We start from the raw sequence: 17,462 nt of genomic DNA on the forward strand, positions 1-17,462 counted from the left end.
ATGTAATCGTAAGACAGACAGAGAAGGGAAATATGGTTTGTCAGTAGTGGCTCAATGATGTGAGTATCTACGAGGTTGTCACTGTCGACGGGAGGTAACGAGCAGACACCCCGGTTCTTTCGTGACACGGTGATTATCCCCTTCAGCTAATGCAGCCGGTAAACGAACGGAGGCACAATCGACTCATTTGCTCTCCTGAACCAAACGATATCCACGAATGCAGCCGCTTGATTCTAAAAAGAGCTTGCCATCATTCGGAGATCGAGAGGCATTGCTGCAACTCGCGTATGCAGTAGTCAGTGCGTCTTCTTCCCGCGGGGCAAAGCTTCTTCCATAGTTTAGGCAAACACGTGAAGGCGACTATCACTTTTTTGACAACTGTCCTAATGGACCCATGTGTACTGCAGACGACAGGACTGGCAGCGTCACCGCTGCATGTCGTTTTCATATATCTCTTTTCTGCGTCGTACTAGAAAACACTTCTTGATTCTCGACAAGGATAGAAAAGGACAGTCCCGTTAAAAAACCATTTGAACGCCTGCACACTTCCCGGTGGTGTGTATCTCATAGTACTCCAAAACGTGCCTGTGGCTGCATTTTGGTGTCGAAGCTAGATTTAGTGTGCCCAACGGAAGTCGTTCGCAAGCGTTGATGGTTGGTGGCCTCTGTTTGCTCGGACTCTGACGCCTTTTTTTGAATGTTTTTTCGATCTGCAGCCTCTGTGTTCTTGGCTCCGGGGACTCGAGGAAACTCGAACCGCCAAGCGAACGGTGGCTGCACAGGATCATGTTCTCGAATGCCCCTAGCATACAGGAAGGGGGATATCGGCAGCCTCTCTACCAGACATTGCTCTGCATCCTTCTAAAATGCACCACCAACGAGTTGTGCCAACATACTCAGTCCCCGGAGTTGTCCTGTCGGTTTTGCTGGCAACGACAGAGACAGACGAACGAGAAAATCGAGGATACTTTGCCTGTCTGCTGTGCATTTTGATTTGGTGTTACCATGTGGTACTCTGCCTAGGCATACATCTGTTTTCTTTTTGTAGAATGCTGTTTCAAAGCCGAGGCGCTGGATGTCAGCTTGGGTATTCCGCTTTTTGTCAAGAGTTGTCTACGTCGAAATCGAATCCGTTCCTCTACGAATCAGTGTCCACTGGGCGGCTGAAGAAGAGAGTTCGCAAGGGCCTGTTGAAGGATTTCTTACGCAGGTGTTTCTTTCTGTGAACATGTTTCCTTCGCCTGGAGGACGCTGACCATTACGACTGTTGAGAAACACATAGACGTTCTACGTAAAAGGACTTCTCACTGTCAAGCGCACAGTGGCGGGTTGGCCAGGATCCCCACAGCAGAACTGATACCTGGTTTCTAGGAGGCTGCAACTGTCATTTGAATGACTACCACGCAACTCGTGACTAGGATCTCCCAGATCACTGCAAATTACTGGCGTGTGGTCCTCCACTCTTTTCCTGACGCTGGTGGCGGGATGCACGTGCAGAGGAGACGAGGGCGCTACCTTCCACGCAGGAGCGGCGAGACTCCTCCCATAGGGGAGACAATAACTATTTTCCTTGAAGTCCACTGAGGTGAACGCTGGTGCGCTCTCTCTCTCCTCGCAGGTGGGAGAAGAGAGCGCAGGCACGGAGCTCTGCGTCAGTGCTCCTTTCCTACTAGAACCCTGCGGCGCGGTGACCGGATGAATACAGCCTGCCACCTCTTCCAACGCCGAGGAAATCTCTCTGTTTGTAATCGAGGGAAACTCGGCAATACTCTTACGTTCACATGCCACCCGTTCAGGCATTGCGTCGGCAGCAGGACAAGTTGTAGTCCGCTCTAGATCAGGCGGATCTGGAGCTGTTCGTTGGAGGTGTGGCTCGTAATTGAGAGGGCAACTACTTTTTTCCGGCTCCAGAAAACACACATTCGCTGCACCGTCCTCCATTGTTGGTTGGCCACACTTTAGATGGGTTCCCCAAATTCCATTTTTTGCCATTCCTGAGCACCTCTTTGTATGGTTGACATTGTACACGGAGGAAGTCGCCTCCGGCGTGCCTGCTCCGTAGACCTTTTCACAACTTTCCCGCGGTAGTCCGCTTCTGTCAGATTTAGCTGGTGAAATTAGACAAGATCCTTCTGAAGCATGCTTTGCGCCTCCGTCAAATTCTCCGCAGTCAAACGCAGAAATAGACTGTACGTCGAAAGATGTCAATTTCCCTCTCGAGTGGATTTGTGAAAACGTGCTCGCGTTCAAAGCACAAGACCGGTCGTAGCGCGCGTTTGCTGAGGGTTGTGGAAAATCCGATCTGCGGGGTTCAAAGTTGCAGCGAATTTCTTGAGATCTTGCCAACTCCATGTTTCTATGCGATGCAGGAAGTGCGTCACAATTTTGGGGCTGTTCCGGGCTTCGACATTGCAGGTTCAGAGCTTGTGCTGTCAGCAAACGAGCGGTATAATATCCAGTGGGAAGTCCAACTCCTTCGACAGCTTTAGCTTCTGAACTTGCAGAAAAACGTGGCAGCTGAGCGGACTCTGGGAACTCCAATTGCGGTGGAAAACAAGGTTTCGCATGCGATCGGGAATCACCTTCTGTCAGTCTGCCAGCTACGTCCTCATGTGTCCCTCTGTGAGAGCGCGGCTCTTCAACGTGCATGTCAACAACCTTTCCCTGATTGAATATCGTGGCTGGCGGAACTGTTAACGGCTCGCTTTTGAATCGGTCCCCCGAGACTCCATCGCTGGTAAGTTCTGTCCCCCCTACGCAGGTTTTCTCATGTCCAACAAGCGGTTGTATCGCTTCCAACCGGGATGTAAAAGATGCCGCCGAGGCACTACCATCCTGGGCTGGTGGGGTTACAAGATCACATGGAAAAAATGCCGGTGTTTTGCAGCCAAAAGGGTTACTGTCGGCTGCAGCTTCGTAATGTGTATGCCGCTCAATAGGTGGAGGAACAAGGGAGGAAGGTGTAACTCGCAAGGCATATAAGGGAGCTCCGCAGCTTTCAGAGCATGGCCGTGGAGCGTCTGCTGTAGCAGGAAGAAGGATGCCCCTCGAAAGGCGGTCCTGTGGTGCACTGCTGCCGAAGTAGGAGGCCGGTTGCAAGGAGAAAGCAGAACGCATTTCGGCAACTGTTTTCTTGTCTGTGTAATGAGGCACTGAATGTGGATGCTGTGGCAGTACGGCGCTCACCACAGAGCTGAATGGTGCTGGTAGAGGTCCAGTTGAGGAAGATAGCGCTTCCGCACGGCGCAACTCGTCTTCATGTGATGGCAATTGAGACTGCCTTGGCTTCTTGCCAGCGAAGTTCACTTGTTGAGCAATTCTTCTTTTTCTGTTTGTCCGTTTCCAGCTGCCGACCGAACAAGGAGTGCTGGGTTCTCCTTCTTCTGAACTGGTACTTGTAGTACATGTACTATACGTGCTGGCTTGTGAGCTCTGGCTCCACGAAGACTCACTCCGCCAGCTTTCACTGGAGCAAGAACGCTCGCGAGTTTTTGTATGGTTCGCGTAGCTTTCCTTCAGAGTCGAAACCTGCTGGCTGAAGTTGACAGTGCATTTTTCTTGAAGTGGGGGTTCCAGGCAAGCACCTTCCACTGTGGGGTTCGGAGTTGTCCTATCGAATGATAACACGGGACAAGTGACGCAAGCATCACTTGTAGATATCAGATGATTCGAAGGAATACAAGGAGGAGGACAATTTTGATGGATCTTTGTCAGAGGAAGATGTAAACGCCGTTCACCTTCCCCATAAGGAAGAAACAGGAACGAGGAGGAAGGAACAGAATTTGCCTCAGGCGGCCACTGAAGCTTGCTTGGGGTTGCCGGTTCCGGTGCCTGCCCTAGAACCTGTGGAATATTTGCAAGAGGCGGATGCACAGGCCCTCCTTCGCCACCGCTGCTGTGCATGGGGAGTGCTTCAAGAGGCACATGTGTTTGGTGAAAATAGCACGACTTTTGAGAGCGGTGTTCAGGAATTTGTACCTTTTCATCGGGGGATGGTAGGTCCTGAATACTTGTGGCGGGCATATAAGTGACTTCGGGCATCTCTACTGGTTGAGAAATCATATTTGCTTGAGACCGTTTCCTCTTCCCCCGGGACGATGTCGTCGTCCTTCCACGGCTGCCACGTTTCTTCGTTCGAGGTCTACGTGCCGACGTCAAGGACTCGTACTCAGGGGGAGGAAGGAGAGGAGGAATGCTTCCTGAGACGTTGGAGTCAATACGGTGGCGTTCTCGCACTTCGGCAGATGGCTGATTTCCGCGGAGGCAGAAACCGTCCTGGGAGTTCAATAAATGCTCAGAGGCATCTTCCAATGCTGTAGCTGAGTCAAAGCACACTTCTCCTGCCGGCCGACTTACAGGAGGAAAAGCAGCCGATGATGAAGAAACAGTTTTAGACGGTACATATCCAGTATTCTGATTTCCAGACCCCGTAGCTGTTGTAGACGCGGATGTTTCTGATTGGCCAGGTGGAACGACTGCCTCCCTTTTTTTAGAGTCTCCAAGAGTCGAAGTAAATGCAGTGGCTCCAAACTGCTTACCAGAAATTATTCGAGAGTCTTTATCTTCAGCTGGTGAGACCAACGAATGCGGAGGAGGGTCTGCGTGTTGCTGCCCACGCTTCTTTTCACTGTCTCGGAAACGCTTCCTGTAGTTTTGAAGGTTCGCAAGTGTGACGCTTTGCCTTCCACCTTTCGCCTTTAGCTCCTGTATCCATTCCGTCTTCAGCCCATTGGCTTGGCAGAAGTTGATGCATAAGCGCTCGACCGCTGACCAACAACCAAGGAGATAGGCAGCATGTAACAATTCCTTCACCTTCATACTTCCCCAATTACTTGTGTGTCCGGGGACGCCTCGACCCAGCTTGATACCATGAGCGGCTAAGAGGACTTCCTGTCGAGAGAATGAAGCAAACATGATAGAACCCTCTATCCGCTTAACAAAGGGGAGCACAGGAAACGTGATCGAGTAAAACATGTCCTTGTCTGCATGTGGCGAACCGGAAATACATTCGAAGCAATCGTGTGTATCATGTGTGGATGTAAGAATGTAAGCATGTATGCATGTATGCATGCATGCATGTATGTATGCATGCATGAATGTATCTATGTATGCACTTATGCATATATATATATATATATATATATGTATACGGCTGCAGAGCCAGAATCATGTAAGTCGTAACAACTGGTGTGTCGGCGTCTCGTCGTCTTATTGGTTGCGGATGAGTTCGACTTAAACTATCCGACAAACATGAATATTGAGCAAGAAATCGGATAAGTGGTGTAGGAAACTAATCAAATGGTGGCAGCTACCAACGTGCGTCCGGATTTTTTGGAGGCCTTTGTCACAGTTGAAATCACCTCGAGAATCGTTATCCAGTAGCTCATACAGAATATGGCTATTATGCTACAAATCCAACCTCCTCGTCAGTTCATGGCGCTGGCAGCACTAATCATTGGTTGACGAAGAACAGATGGTCGAGAAGTGGAGAGGAAGACCAAACGAGAACAAGATACTCACGAAAAACCCAAGACGGAAGGTGTTAACCTGTACCACAGCTCCACTATTGTATTCTCTGTTAATGCTCTGCCATCATCCACTCGTCGACTAACTATTTGGAAGCCTACCTGAAGCTTGACATCTGAAAGAAAACCAAACATTTCAGTACTTGATCTATTGAGGATGCCTCTGGGGGCGCCACCATTAACATACGAAGTGGCAAATGGAGACCGGAAAAAGCACTTTATCTACAAAATGATTCATCATAATGCAAAGTACAAACAGGCTACGTTCTTAAGTGACTCACACATGCAGCGGGATCTTCCGCGCGGCGATGATTCAGCAGACGTCTAAGATAAGCCCTCCCCTCCAGGCCAATTGGGATGTCGAACCCTGGAAACCACTCCAAAAGCCACTGGCCGCTGGTTCCTTCTGTATCGTTCTCTCCATTCGCTGCTCCATGCGAGGTTCCGCCCTGGGAGGCCGTACTGCGAATTGGTCTTGATAGTAGAGGAGACGCCATCCTTCGTTATGCTATGCGTACTTTTTCTGACGTGACTTAAATTCAGGATGTGTGCTGTCTCTCCTACACGCCTGGCCTAGACGTTCCTCACCAGTGGAGTGTGTTGACCACTTCCCTCTCAAGAACCGCGAGACACCGCAATAAAAGCCTCTCCCACTACGACGGAGGCGTTACGTATACTTCAGCATAATCTCCTGGGGCAGTCACGGCTTATGCGGAATGGATGCCCAGCTCCGTGGCATCTCTCCCTTGCAGGGACTATGGTCAGAGAGTGTTCGAGGCGTAACGTTATGCCATATCTGTACGGTATCTTACGCAAATATGTTCACCACAATGGAGGGGCTGGCTGCAGCCTCTACGTACCAAGCTGATCTTCAGGCCGTTGAGTTACGAAGGCAGAACCTAGACCCTATGACCGTCGAATAAATCTGGTCAGTACCTGACCAAGGACAAATCTTCTAGTACAATCCGAATTCAAAGCTCTGTTTGGGGTCAATAATTAATTGTCCTGCATACAGTTCTGAGGTCCTTTACACAGGGGTAGCATTCGAAGGCAACAAGTGCCTTGGTCGTGGAACGCACCACCCCGCAACCAACAAATTCGTCTGTCTGGTGTTTAAATCCATCGCGTTCTCGTGCTTTGAGATGGGTTGCATACTCAGAGTCCAGCAGACATCAAGGACAAACTTTCCGGAGACGATGTATATCAAAAATACAAAACCTCATGGGACAACTGGGAGTAGGCGGTTGCAGATGGGACATGTTATCTGACCTCCAGTCTGCCGTCAGGCAGGGCGTTTCTCTAACGTGCTGATTAGTGGTAGGAAAATGTGTTTTGTCTGGTCTTCAGACTTGCGACAGCTGTCAAATCAATGGGCCAGCAGAGCGAGTGGACCGCATAACCGGCTCGCAACTTCACAGCATCTGATGAATTGCAGTTTCCAAGCGTTTAGCTACCTTCGCTTCACCCAGTTGTAGGCACAGCGCAGTGAATTGCATTTCCTCCGTCCTTATATAGATGTTTCCTTGGTTGGGCACTCGCGTACGATGTCGGACCTTGTAGCGTCAATGACTTTCACACTCAAAGACCCAATGTATTTGACGGAGCCACCATCGTCCAGTCCAGTTTTTTTGTCCACGCTTAGCACGGTAAACGACTCGCCAGCCTGTTCAAAGGTTAATCTCGCTTATCGTGAAGCAGAACTCCCATGGAAAACAATACACCGACGAATCGCCCGTGGTAGTTGAGGAAAGACTACACTCGAGGGGCTCTCTGTACTGCGTTGAGGGAGGTGAGAAAGGAAATCGTACGTCTACGTGTCCATCGCAGGAAACACAGAGAACGGAGGCTCACCCGTATTCGGCTTCTCCGTTGCATGAAGTTATTGTGATAAAAACTGAGGGAAAAGTCCTGTCACATCCGTTAAAACGTTGTCGCGCGTAGAGAAGTTAGCCGAAGGCTAGAAAGGTGGAACCCTATGAAACTCAAGACCATGGGTTTGGAGGAAACAGAGTCGGTAAAGATCGGAGTGTCCCAGCAGAGGCTTGACTCATCAAGTGGCAACATTCATTTCGCAATCACGAACAACTTATCATGTGCCAGCAAAGAGAAACCAGTTCACCCAGAGGAGGAAATCTCTTCTGTTACGCATGCTCAACCCGTCCGTTTGTGAGAAGCGTTATCTGAACTATAAACTGCCATTTTCGAGTAAACCCACAAAAGGCTGGCCCCGTTCATCAAAGAAGCCGGAGCTTGCAACCAAAGCAGAGGCACAAGGAAAGACGAGAGAAAGGTTTACACGCGTTATCGGCAGAAAATGACAGCTATAGAGTTTTTTGATTGCCATTTACGACAAGAACATCACCCGATTTTTTGGCCGGCCTAACCAGTATTCTCTGCCAGCCCAACTGCGAAAGACCTGGTGCCTGAGACTGAAGACCAGCAAATTCACCGTCTGCGCCTAGATTGGCTACGGAGTAACAGCGGCAGTTTAACGGGGTCGGACTTCAGCGGACAGGCAGAAAAGGCGGGTAGCATTTGGCCGGGCGAGTGGAAACGACTGTCCCCACTACCATGCGGGGTCGGATAGAGCACAACGACGCCTTGCTTGACCTGCAATGATATCTGTTTGTTCGGCTTTTTGACCGCAGAGGAGCTTCGACATTTCTCGCCTTGTATGGTAAAGAGGATACGCAGAAAAAACTACCGTGGAAGGGGTGACGAAGCACGAACAAATTCATATATGCGAACGACGACTAACTCGGGGACCACGGATTGGCGTTTCGGCCCCTCAGTCTGCCGTCAAACCCCATAGCTACAGGCTGCTCGCAGTTCCTCCACAGACTGGTCAGGGTCACGCAGTTCAATGCATAAAAAACGAGCATATACTATACGTGATTTGAGTTTACGTTATGTGACCTTGTTGCCCAGTGACTAAAAGGAAACTGAAGTAATGCTACCGTCACTGGTCGGACTGCAGTTCATAGCACTTTGCCACCGTAGCACAGATTTGATAGCAAAATGACTGGGCAGCAATGCACCTGGCCTTCGCCCGTTGACATAAAGTTTCCGCTCGAAAATATGCAAGAAATGTGTATCATGTCTCCTCTGCATCCAGCTCTTTCAAAATTGAACTATTAATACGTGGAAGACACGCACCATAGTGCATGCAAACAGTCTCGTGTGTTTGTGTTCGCCCATAAAAGAGTGAATTGAAGCCATAAAACAGAAGAAAGTGTCTTCAGCGTCTTTGGTACCCGCTTCTCTTTTTTTCCTTGTATGCCGCCAATATTGTGGCGATGTATGCGCTTCTTGTAAATGGTGGCTAGGATGGTTGGAAGACCGCCGTAGCGTAAGAAAACAGAGGGAACGAGGCTGAGTCATTTACAAACTGCGTCGGCAGCTGAGCCGCACAGCGTAGTTCAGGATGATCGAAGTCCTAAATAGACTCGAGGTGCCAACCTTAAAAATAGTGGGCTAAAGCGTACATAATCGTTAGAGACTGCAGCGATGCACACTACTGGACCTGCCGAGTAGAAACCTTGAGTACTGGTTGCGGCGAACATGGGATTGGCTTTCCCCTATTTACTACATTTTATTTTTGAATCTGGCAGGCACCCAACTCTCATACCGTCCGAGATCCCCCAACTTTGATTGCGCATTCGTCACCTACACGTTCTTCATGGCTAATCGTGACGCCTTTTATGAGCCTTCGGAATGGGAGGATGAACGCTTCCGACAGTGCTGCAACTTCCATACAGGAAATGTTGCAGTTCGCGTCGCCAGTGTGTGACAGCCGTTGAACGCTCGCTACCACACATGTCGAGTGTGTCATCTATGCTGCGCACCTGATGATTTTTCCAAAACAAAGCCACGTATCCCCAAAAGAGGCACCCCTGGTAAGCCAAGTCTTCGTTGAGGTGGTCGCTGAGCTCCATACATATCTTGCTGGTTTTTTTTTGGGTATTGGGTAGAAAAACGTAATTTCGAAAAGGTTGCATTGCCCCGGCAATGTAGGCGAAAGACACGGCGTATTGTTGAACAAGTGGGGTGTTTTTGTAATCTCTCAGCGATATCCACTGCCTTTTTTAAAGGTGAATTTCTCTGCCTATTCGATTCTCCTGACATAGCTGCCGCCACTATAACAAAAACACGCAGGAGAGCGAATCGCGGAAGAAAAAGTCGACTGCCGTGCGGAAACGCTTCCCGAGTATCAGATTCGAGGGAGAACGCACCCCCCGACAGGGTTGCTGTGGCTGCTGTCGGCCGCTGCTCTTCTCTCCCGATCGTGTAGGATGCGTGCGCTGCGGACGAATGCTGATTGATGGGTCAGGTGTGCTCGCCGTAGAAGACATGAGGATACAGCAGACCGCGCTGTACACTACTACAGCGGCTTGGAAAGCATCTTTACCGCTATAGTGCACGATTCAATTCCACCACAAACTCTTGTCCACTGTCGAATCTCAATATTTCATAGAACAAACGCCTCCTGGATGCATGTTTCACCACTTGTACTTCAGAGAGCACCGTGATACGTCCCGGTTGCAACAGTCACTCCAATCGTCGCGGCAGTAACCATGCGCTTCTACTTTCTGAGACCTTTCGCTGTCGAAGAACATATAACTTGAGTAGGGATTCGATCTAACTTGTTGTTTCGTATTGCCAATTTATTTTCAGTTTTTTTTCGAAGTAGCGACGTGGGGTGTGCGACATTTTTGAAACTTCCCCTTGAGGTGGGGCGTCTTTCACTTTGGGTGCTCCCAACAGCCACACTGCGACGTGTCTTGTCCTCACCGAGAGGCGCCTTGTCTTCAATCTGCTGCCGTTCCGTCCCGGGGCTGAGCAGTTCGATCGTTACTGTTCTGCTGCTTTCGTCTCTACAGGCGCCAAACTTTTCTATGGCTGGCGTCTGCATGCTTTGTACCTCTTTCTGCAGATTTCCTACGTGCGTCTCCTTTGTAATTATAGTTTTCGGCAGGTTGTATCGGAGTGTGTGATTTTCCATGAAGTACCTCCGCTCGTGCTAGCCGTACGAGGTCACGTCACCCAACCCCTTCAGCCGCAGAAACCCCTCTTTCTGCTCGACTTGCACCCGCCGGATCTTACTATCGACCTCGACGGTTCCCTCCTGGATCATTTCTGCGTTGTTGTTGGCAAAAACAGAAAGAGATGCGGTGTTGCTACCTTCTACTGTGGATTTCGTCTGCTTCTGAAAGACGTCTGGGTTCCGTTCTCTAAATTTTCTTAGTGCCTGTCGGCCTCGTCCGAGCCATACGCGATCAAAGGCAACCGTACTGTAACAGTCCCCTTGCTGCTGCGCCATCGTCACTAGTCCGGAAAACTGCCAGGTTTCTTTACTCATCTTATTTTATTTCTGGTATTCGGGCGTCATGTTTGGCAGTACTTACATTCCTCTCTATTCTGGAAGAAATAGGATAGCGGCGCCCTTATCAGGTCACCCGGGCTCAGCCCAAAGGCAGTGCCTCTTTCTATAGATTCGGTGCTGTTCCCCAGCAGCTCGGCGCGGTCACCCGATGCTTCGTCGCGCGTTTGCCGGATGTCTTAAAGTAGAAGAAGGGAAAAGTGTGAGTTATTTCTGTGACCGGAATCGTTTTCTAGCACATAATATTTTCCCGTCAGCATCGTGCGCGCATCGTCTCTGATGACTGCGCCCAACGCGAGATCGAGTGCATATTTCGCAATTCGGACTGCTACACAACGCGGCCCCCGCAACCGAGCGACCTCCAAGGGTTGAACACACACGTCCGGGGCGGCTCCTTCCCGGCCAAATTTGTTGCTGTCTCCATACGGATCGAATCTCTGGATGTAACTAAGCAATTCATCTGTCTGTCTAATTTAGGGGGAGAGTTCTGTTTTTCGTTCTTGTCCAGGGGGATATTCCAACATGTTTTCCGTCGTAATGTTGAGTACCGACATCGCGAGCGCCACGCCGCTACCGAGGCCGTAAAGCCGTGTACTCAACAGCCGCCAGCATTAGGGAGCTGTACCCCCGCAACCGCGTTCTCACATGAGACCTTAAGAGAACTCGCCAGTGTTTTCGATCAATTAAAGCAATGAATCGCTGTCGAATCTCATACTAAAATTGCTACGTGAGTGTTGACCGAATTTTCCTCTCCTCTCCAGTCAACGGAGATCTCCCGGGCGGTCACAAGTTCGTCGACATCCGTTGTTCTACTGCGAGACCGACTGTGGGTCCAGCGGAGAGGCTTAGTGAGATGCCAAGGTCGAATCTACCAGTTCGCCGTGCATTGCCACTAACGAGTGACACTAACTAGAACGCGCTCCCGGACCAGCAGGGGGGACCGCCTCACTTCTTCGCCTGTCTATCTTCTTTTCTTTTGACAATCATAACACGAGGCGTCCTTACTTTTGCGTCTTCGGCAGTAAAAGACCCGAGCGGGCGAGCGCAACCCAAGGACACGAGCGTCTGGGGGGATCTTGCGCGACATTGGGGGCCCCTGGGAGTCCTGTTGCGCTGTATGGTGGCGGAAGACTCCAGCACCAACTTCTATATTTCATAATTTATGATGTCGGTGGCTGCTGTTGGACCCTCTGTAGATCGGAAGGTCACCATCTCCTTTCACTCACATGAGCGGTCTTCTGAGTGTTGTGAGGGCGACGTTGGTGAGTATTCAGGATCGCCTCTGAAGCCCGTTTCTGTCCCCTCTGAGACGACGGCGACTCCGGAAGAATCGATGTCGGAGCACGAGTGTAAGGCTGTGGCAGATTTATATGCTGCCACTAAGACGCCTATTCGATATGTGAATCAGCCGTCGCGAAGCAACAGTGTCAGCACGCACACAAGCACCGCGAGCGGGTACGGCCAGAGAACAACACGAGACAGTGGGTTGGTGGACGAGGCATCTTCTTCATCAATTTCAACAAGCCCCCTGGCAACGGCCACATCTACTTGTTCCCCATTTCCTTCTTCCGGACTCGCAACACCACTGGCAGAGCCAAACAGCAATGCCGGTAGCTTCCCGTCGGAAGAGGACGCTGCAAAATTCCTGCCGCCTGGGTTGACAACACATCAGCTCTGGAATTTTGTAGTTCAAGTATCAAAAGGCAAAAAGACGGCAGGATGTGCAGAAAAAACAGACCATGTAGGAACCCAGCGGCAAGAAGCAGCTCGTCGGGCACTTGCATCAGCTAGCGTTTCCTTAAACGTAGCCGCGACAGCGTACGGTGCCACTGGGAGAGGAAATGAGATTGCTGTCACTGGAGAGCAACAAGACCTTTCAAATACGCTTTTCGACTGTGCACTTCTAGATAGCTCAGCGTCACGAACAGAGACAATTGGCAGTCGTGTGGGAATTCATCGTCGAGTTCAGCTTCGACATCGAGAAAGTGATGATTGCTACGCCCGCCAATATCCTCAACGACTGCCTCCCCTGCCAGAGAGTACAAACCAACTGCCTCCAGCGCTTTCTGGAGCTCGCGTAACTAGGAGCACCGCAAAACGTGGCCTCTCTCTCGGAACGTCACCAGCAGTCCTGCCGAAGGAATCGAGCGCCCCTTTATTGCCCGCTCCGAAACGTCGGAGAGGAAGTCAAGATAGTGGAAGCGGACCAGTACTTCCTTGTCCCCCTCGAGAGATCGACTCTCTGTTGCGCCTACTTGCTGAAAACGCCAGACAGGTCGCAAGTGCTCCAGATGGCATCGTGCCTGCAGCACTGGACTGCAGCTTTTGGAAAGCGTTGCAAGAGCAGATGAACGACCTGGCTAAACAGGAGCGGAAAGTGTCTTCCGCTAGTGAAAAGCACAATTGCCCGCCTCAGTTCCTGTCTCGTCTCCGGGTCGCCTGCTCCACCTGCCGTGCCAGCCCACAGTCAAGCCAGAACGGCAAAAGGAGAAAGAGAGAGCAACAAGATCCAACTCGTCCTGGTTGCCCGTTGCCTTCCCCGCGGTGCGTACCCAAGTTTCTAACGGTGCCTTTCGCAGTGTACCGTGTGCCCACCTTCCGACAGTGTCTTTGTCAGTGGATCGCCAGTCAAGCAGGGACGGCTGTTGAAGCACTTGAAAAATTTGGAGAGGGTGTTTCTGAAGACGCGGCTTCGTTGCAGCTACCCCCAAGGTTCTACTTCTCTTCTCGCGTTACCGATAGCATATATGCTGAGGAAGAGCCACGGATGTTTTTTTCCGGATGTCTTCCTTCGGTCGAGGAAGAAGCGGATTGCGCACTTGCTCAGCAAGATAGCCTCGCGAACATGGAGCCCGGTCAAAATTCGCAGGCGCAGGATGACTTGTGTGTTGAGTCTTCTGTGTTTCCATCGGCGACTACTTCCCCTGACGAATCTTGCAAGCGTGACCAAACCGCGGAGGATAATGCCAAGGATGGAGTCTACTTCGATGAAGAAGAAGGCTTTTGGAAAGCCATCGTCCGGCGCCGTAACCAGGTTATTACGAAACGTTTTCCGTCTCAATGTCCCGCGAACACGGTGAGACTCCCACATGAAGTCCTTTATGGGCAAAACGATTGTGGTGCGACAGCTTCATATAGGTCGCTTCCAGCCAAGCATCCCGACGAAATGAGGGCCACCTTGTATTACGACTGGGCGAGCAAGCACTTCAAGGAAGTTTGTAAGTATCTCGAATCCGTCCCAGGTGCAATGGCGTGGAATCGTGGATTGGTAACAACATCGTCCATCGTTGACAGGCCTGTTCCTTTGGAGTGCTGTGCAATGGAACGCTCGAGCCGTAGCGCTATTTCAGGCGCTAGCTCGAAATCCAGCGCACCATTGTCAAAATCAGGGACTTCATATACCTCAGCGACTTCTTCCCGGAAACAAAGAAAAGGGTATCAACTGGACCGTTATGAAACCGTCGAGAAACTTGCAGAAGCTTCGAACCAACTTCGTTCGAACCCCGAGGTTGGCAAGATGCGCGATACCAAGAAGATTGTTTTCCCTGGACAAAATACCCCGCCGGCGCCGCACGTCATTCAAACAGATGTAAACGAACAGCAGGGGGCCCCTGTGTGTGGGACCTCAACTATTGCGCGACAGTTTGTTTTACGGCAGTGTCAACGGCTTCTAGCGACTCATCGCCAGCAATTGTCGGACCAGCTGTCGTCTCAGAACACGACATCGTTGCAGAGCCTCCCGGTGGGGAGAGGTAATACCCTTGAAGGCCCATCTCTGGTATTCCCTGGAGAGAGAGCGAACCCAAAAGGACCTTCTCAGGCACATGAGTTGCCTGTAATAGATGACGTAATGCAAAGGCTCCAAACGATGGTTCGTGACACTCTAGGGACACTCCCCGCTCCCAGCGCAGAAGCTGGCGTGACGCGGTATCAGCAGCAGCTCCTCCTGCTCCAGCAGATGAGGCAACATCATTTAGAGATGCAGCGGCTGGTCATTAATACGGCTTCCAGCGCTGAAATGCAATCAAGCGGGGTCCCACCTGAAATTGGAAAAGTGGCGATGAATGTGGACAAATGGAGACGTACTGCGGTGGCAACGCCAGCAGGCGCATCGGGGTGAAGGGATACTTCAGTTCATTGCATCAAAAAAGAAGCACGGAGACAAGTCTTCGTAAGGCAATTTCGATGGATTATATGAGTGCGTGTATATATGTTTTGTCAACTAGGCCTGCGTGTTTATAGGGTTGCTGGCCTCTCCGCCTACTCCAGCTCATCTTACAGGTACCTTTGAGAGTGTGCGTATTATGTCATCCCGTTGCCGTACTAACCTGACTGGCATAGGCTACCAATCTTGGGGTGCTCACTCCCCCAACTCCCAAAAGAGATTCAGCATAATAATGAGAAACCATTCTATTTTTTTCTGTCACGCAACAAAGAAGCCAACGGGGGCTTCGCACGTCATAACCATCTGGGAGGCACTATGTGCAATTAAGACACCTTTTCCGGGCTGCGTCTCCCGATGATTCGGTCGAGTGGCTATTTCTCTTTCACAGAGGAAGATTCAATACAGTGGCACACTCGAGCGAAAGCACTATTGTTTAAACGTGGCCCAAATACAGATGGACACACCCCGAAGTCAGGTGTTCCCTGCACACAAGGTGTTACCGGAGGCAACTAGGTCACCGTACACGCCGGCTGTCGACTGGCAGGACTGTTTTTTTCTCTGGTCTTGGCCTTTACTGTAATCAGTGCATCCCGAGCTGTATTTGGAGAATGCAGAGAAAATCCGTTACATCACCGCATCGTGCACCCGTCAGCAAGCAAGGCACCGGCTATGCTAGAACACTTTCAGTAGTACGTGGAGATATAATGAGTGTCTGTAGAGCCATCGCTGCCTGGAGTATCCGCCAGTTCTTCGCCTCTCACAAAGCTAACTTGGTGTGCTTTGGACCGATCAAGCAGGGAACGAGGGAAAACAGTGAGCAGCTGCATCCAGTACCACGAACTGACACAGGTGCTCTACGCAGACGAATCTGTCATGAACAGCCCCAATGTCGTCTCGCTTTTTGGGGCGTCAGCTGCGCTACCACTTTCCAGAAAAGCCTCCTTCTGGAAAGGGACATAGTAGATCGACTAAAAGATCTCTGATGTGATCGCGGAGAGGAAGTGTCTGGTCATTTCCCGATCGCGTATCCTTTGATGATTGTTGTGTTCTTTTTCAGATCGCACAAAGAGTTCCAAATGAGGTGAGTCAGCGGCGAATGACTACTGTGACAGGTAGTGCTCGCGCTACGACAGTTGGATGGCCCTTCGTAAAATGGACTTCTGAACGTAGCAAGCCGTCTTTGGCAGTCCCTGTGTAGTGCGACAGTCCGTCGTTTATGTAAGCTACAGTAGGTGGGGCAGTAAACGTGCCAGGGGTCACCGCCTGGACCACATACTGCAGGACGTGCGTGGCTGGAGAGAGATTTCGACAAATGTAGTCAACACTTGAAGCCAGCGACTGGGAAAAGTGGGTAGTGGATCCGATCAGCAGGGAACTCCTCGTCGATCCCGGAGGGATCATGGAACATTTGCGGTACCACGAAGAGAAGGACAACGCCTTGTTATGAAGCTGCCCGCTGGAATCAGGCAACTCTTTGGCTAGATAATGTCGAAAAGGTGCCTGGGGGGATAATGCAGCCGGTGGGAAGAACGCTGGATCCACAAATTCAAGCCCTGCAGGCAATGGATCTTCCACAATGAGGTTCCTGAGAAAACAAACCGCAGCGGGACACGAGCGAGACGCAGGCAGGATCATACACATTCGTACGACCTCATTGCAGAGAAGGGGCTGGTCTCATCGGCTTCCAGGTTGTCGCTTCCTTGCGAATACCACTGACCGACTACGCGCTGCCGCCGTAGAGGCCGTGAACGCAAGCGTGTAAAAACTATGGTGGAGACGCTGATGTGTAAGGCATCAGAAAAAACGAGCAGGGGCTTTACTTGTGTGATTTCCCTACGAAGATTACAGCATGATTGTTGCTTCGACACTGGTAATCTCCGCTTCTGGTACACCTGTTTGTTCTCTGATGGAACCCGTTCAATTCTCCTCCACAAAGGAACTATTCAATTCGCTTTCACATTCTAGCGAACCATTAAACAATGTCTTTTTCTCTGTCTGTGCAGGTAGTCTCTGTTCTGACACATCTTATTTGAGGCTTTCCCTGCCACTCCATTATTTTTGATCTCTGAACTCTTAACACCAGTTACTGATAACCTTGCTGATGCTGCATTGCTGAACCACGCTCGCCCCACGAGGTAAAACGATCGCTCACGATTTGCCGAGACAGACTGTGGAGACGGCATGGACGATACAAATCTCATCCCTGCGAAGGTTCGTCGCTTCCAGTAACGCCGAAAGGCAGGTCCTGACTTTTCCATTTCTTTCAGGACGTCCCCTCTGACATTACGACTGCTTTGAGGACAGCGTGCTGCCTCGCCGGTCATTTCTCCCTGCCTCGCTTACCGTGTCAAGTCGCAAATGGAGAAATAGGCGAAAAGGAAAAGAATTGTAA

At 50.6% G+C, this 17,462-nt stretch overlaps 1 protein-coding gene across 1 annotated transcript; it reads left to right on the plus strand.

The window, feature by feature from the left end:
* Positions 1–12,067: 12,067 nt before the first annotated feature.
* On the plus strand, positions 12,068–15,025 carry NCLIV_041340 (uncharacterized protein; the record flags this gene model as incomplete). The annotated part of the gene is made up of 1 exon (XM_003881043.1): positions 12,068–15,025. The coding sequence occupies one exon, from the start codon at positions 12,068–12,070 to the stop codon at positions 15,023–15,025; it is 2,958 nt and encodes a 985-aa protein (XP_003881092.1).
* Positions 15,026–17,462: the final 2,437 nt, after the last annotated feature.

The sequence above is a fragment of the Neospora caninum genome, chromosome IX (assembly GCF_000208865.1).
Source record: "Neospora caninum Liverpool complete genome, chromosome IX".
Lineage (NCBI taxonomy): Eukaryota > Apicomplexa > Conoidasida > Eucoccidiorida > Sarcocystidae > Neospora > Neospora caninum.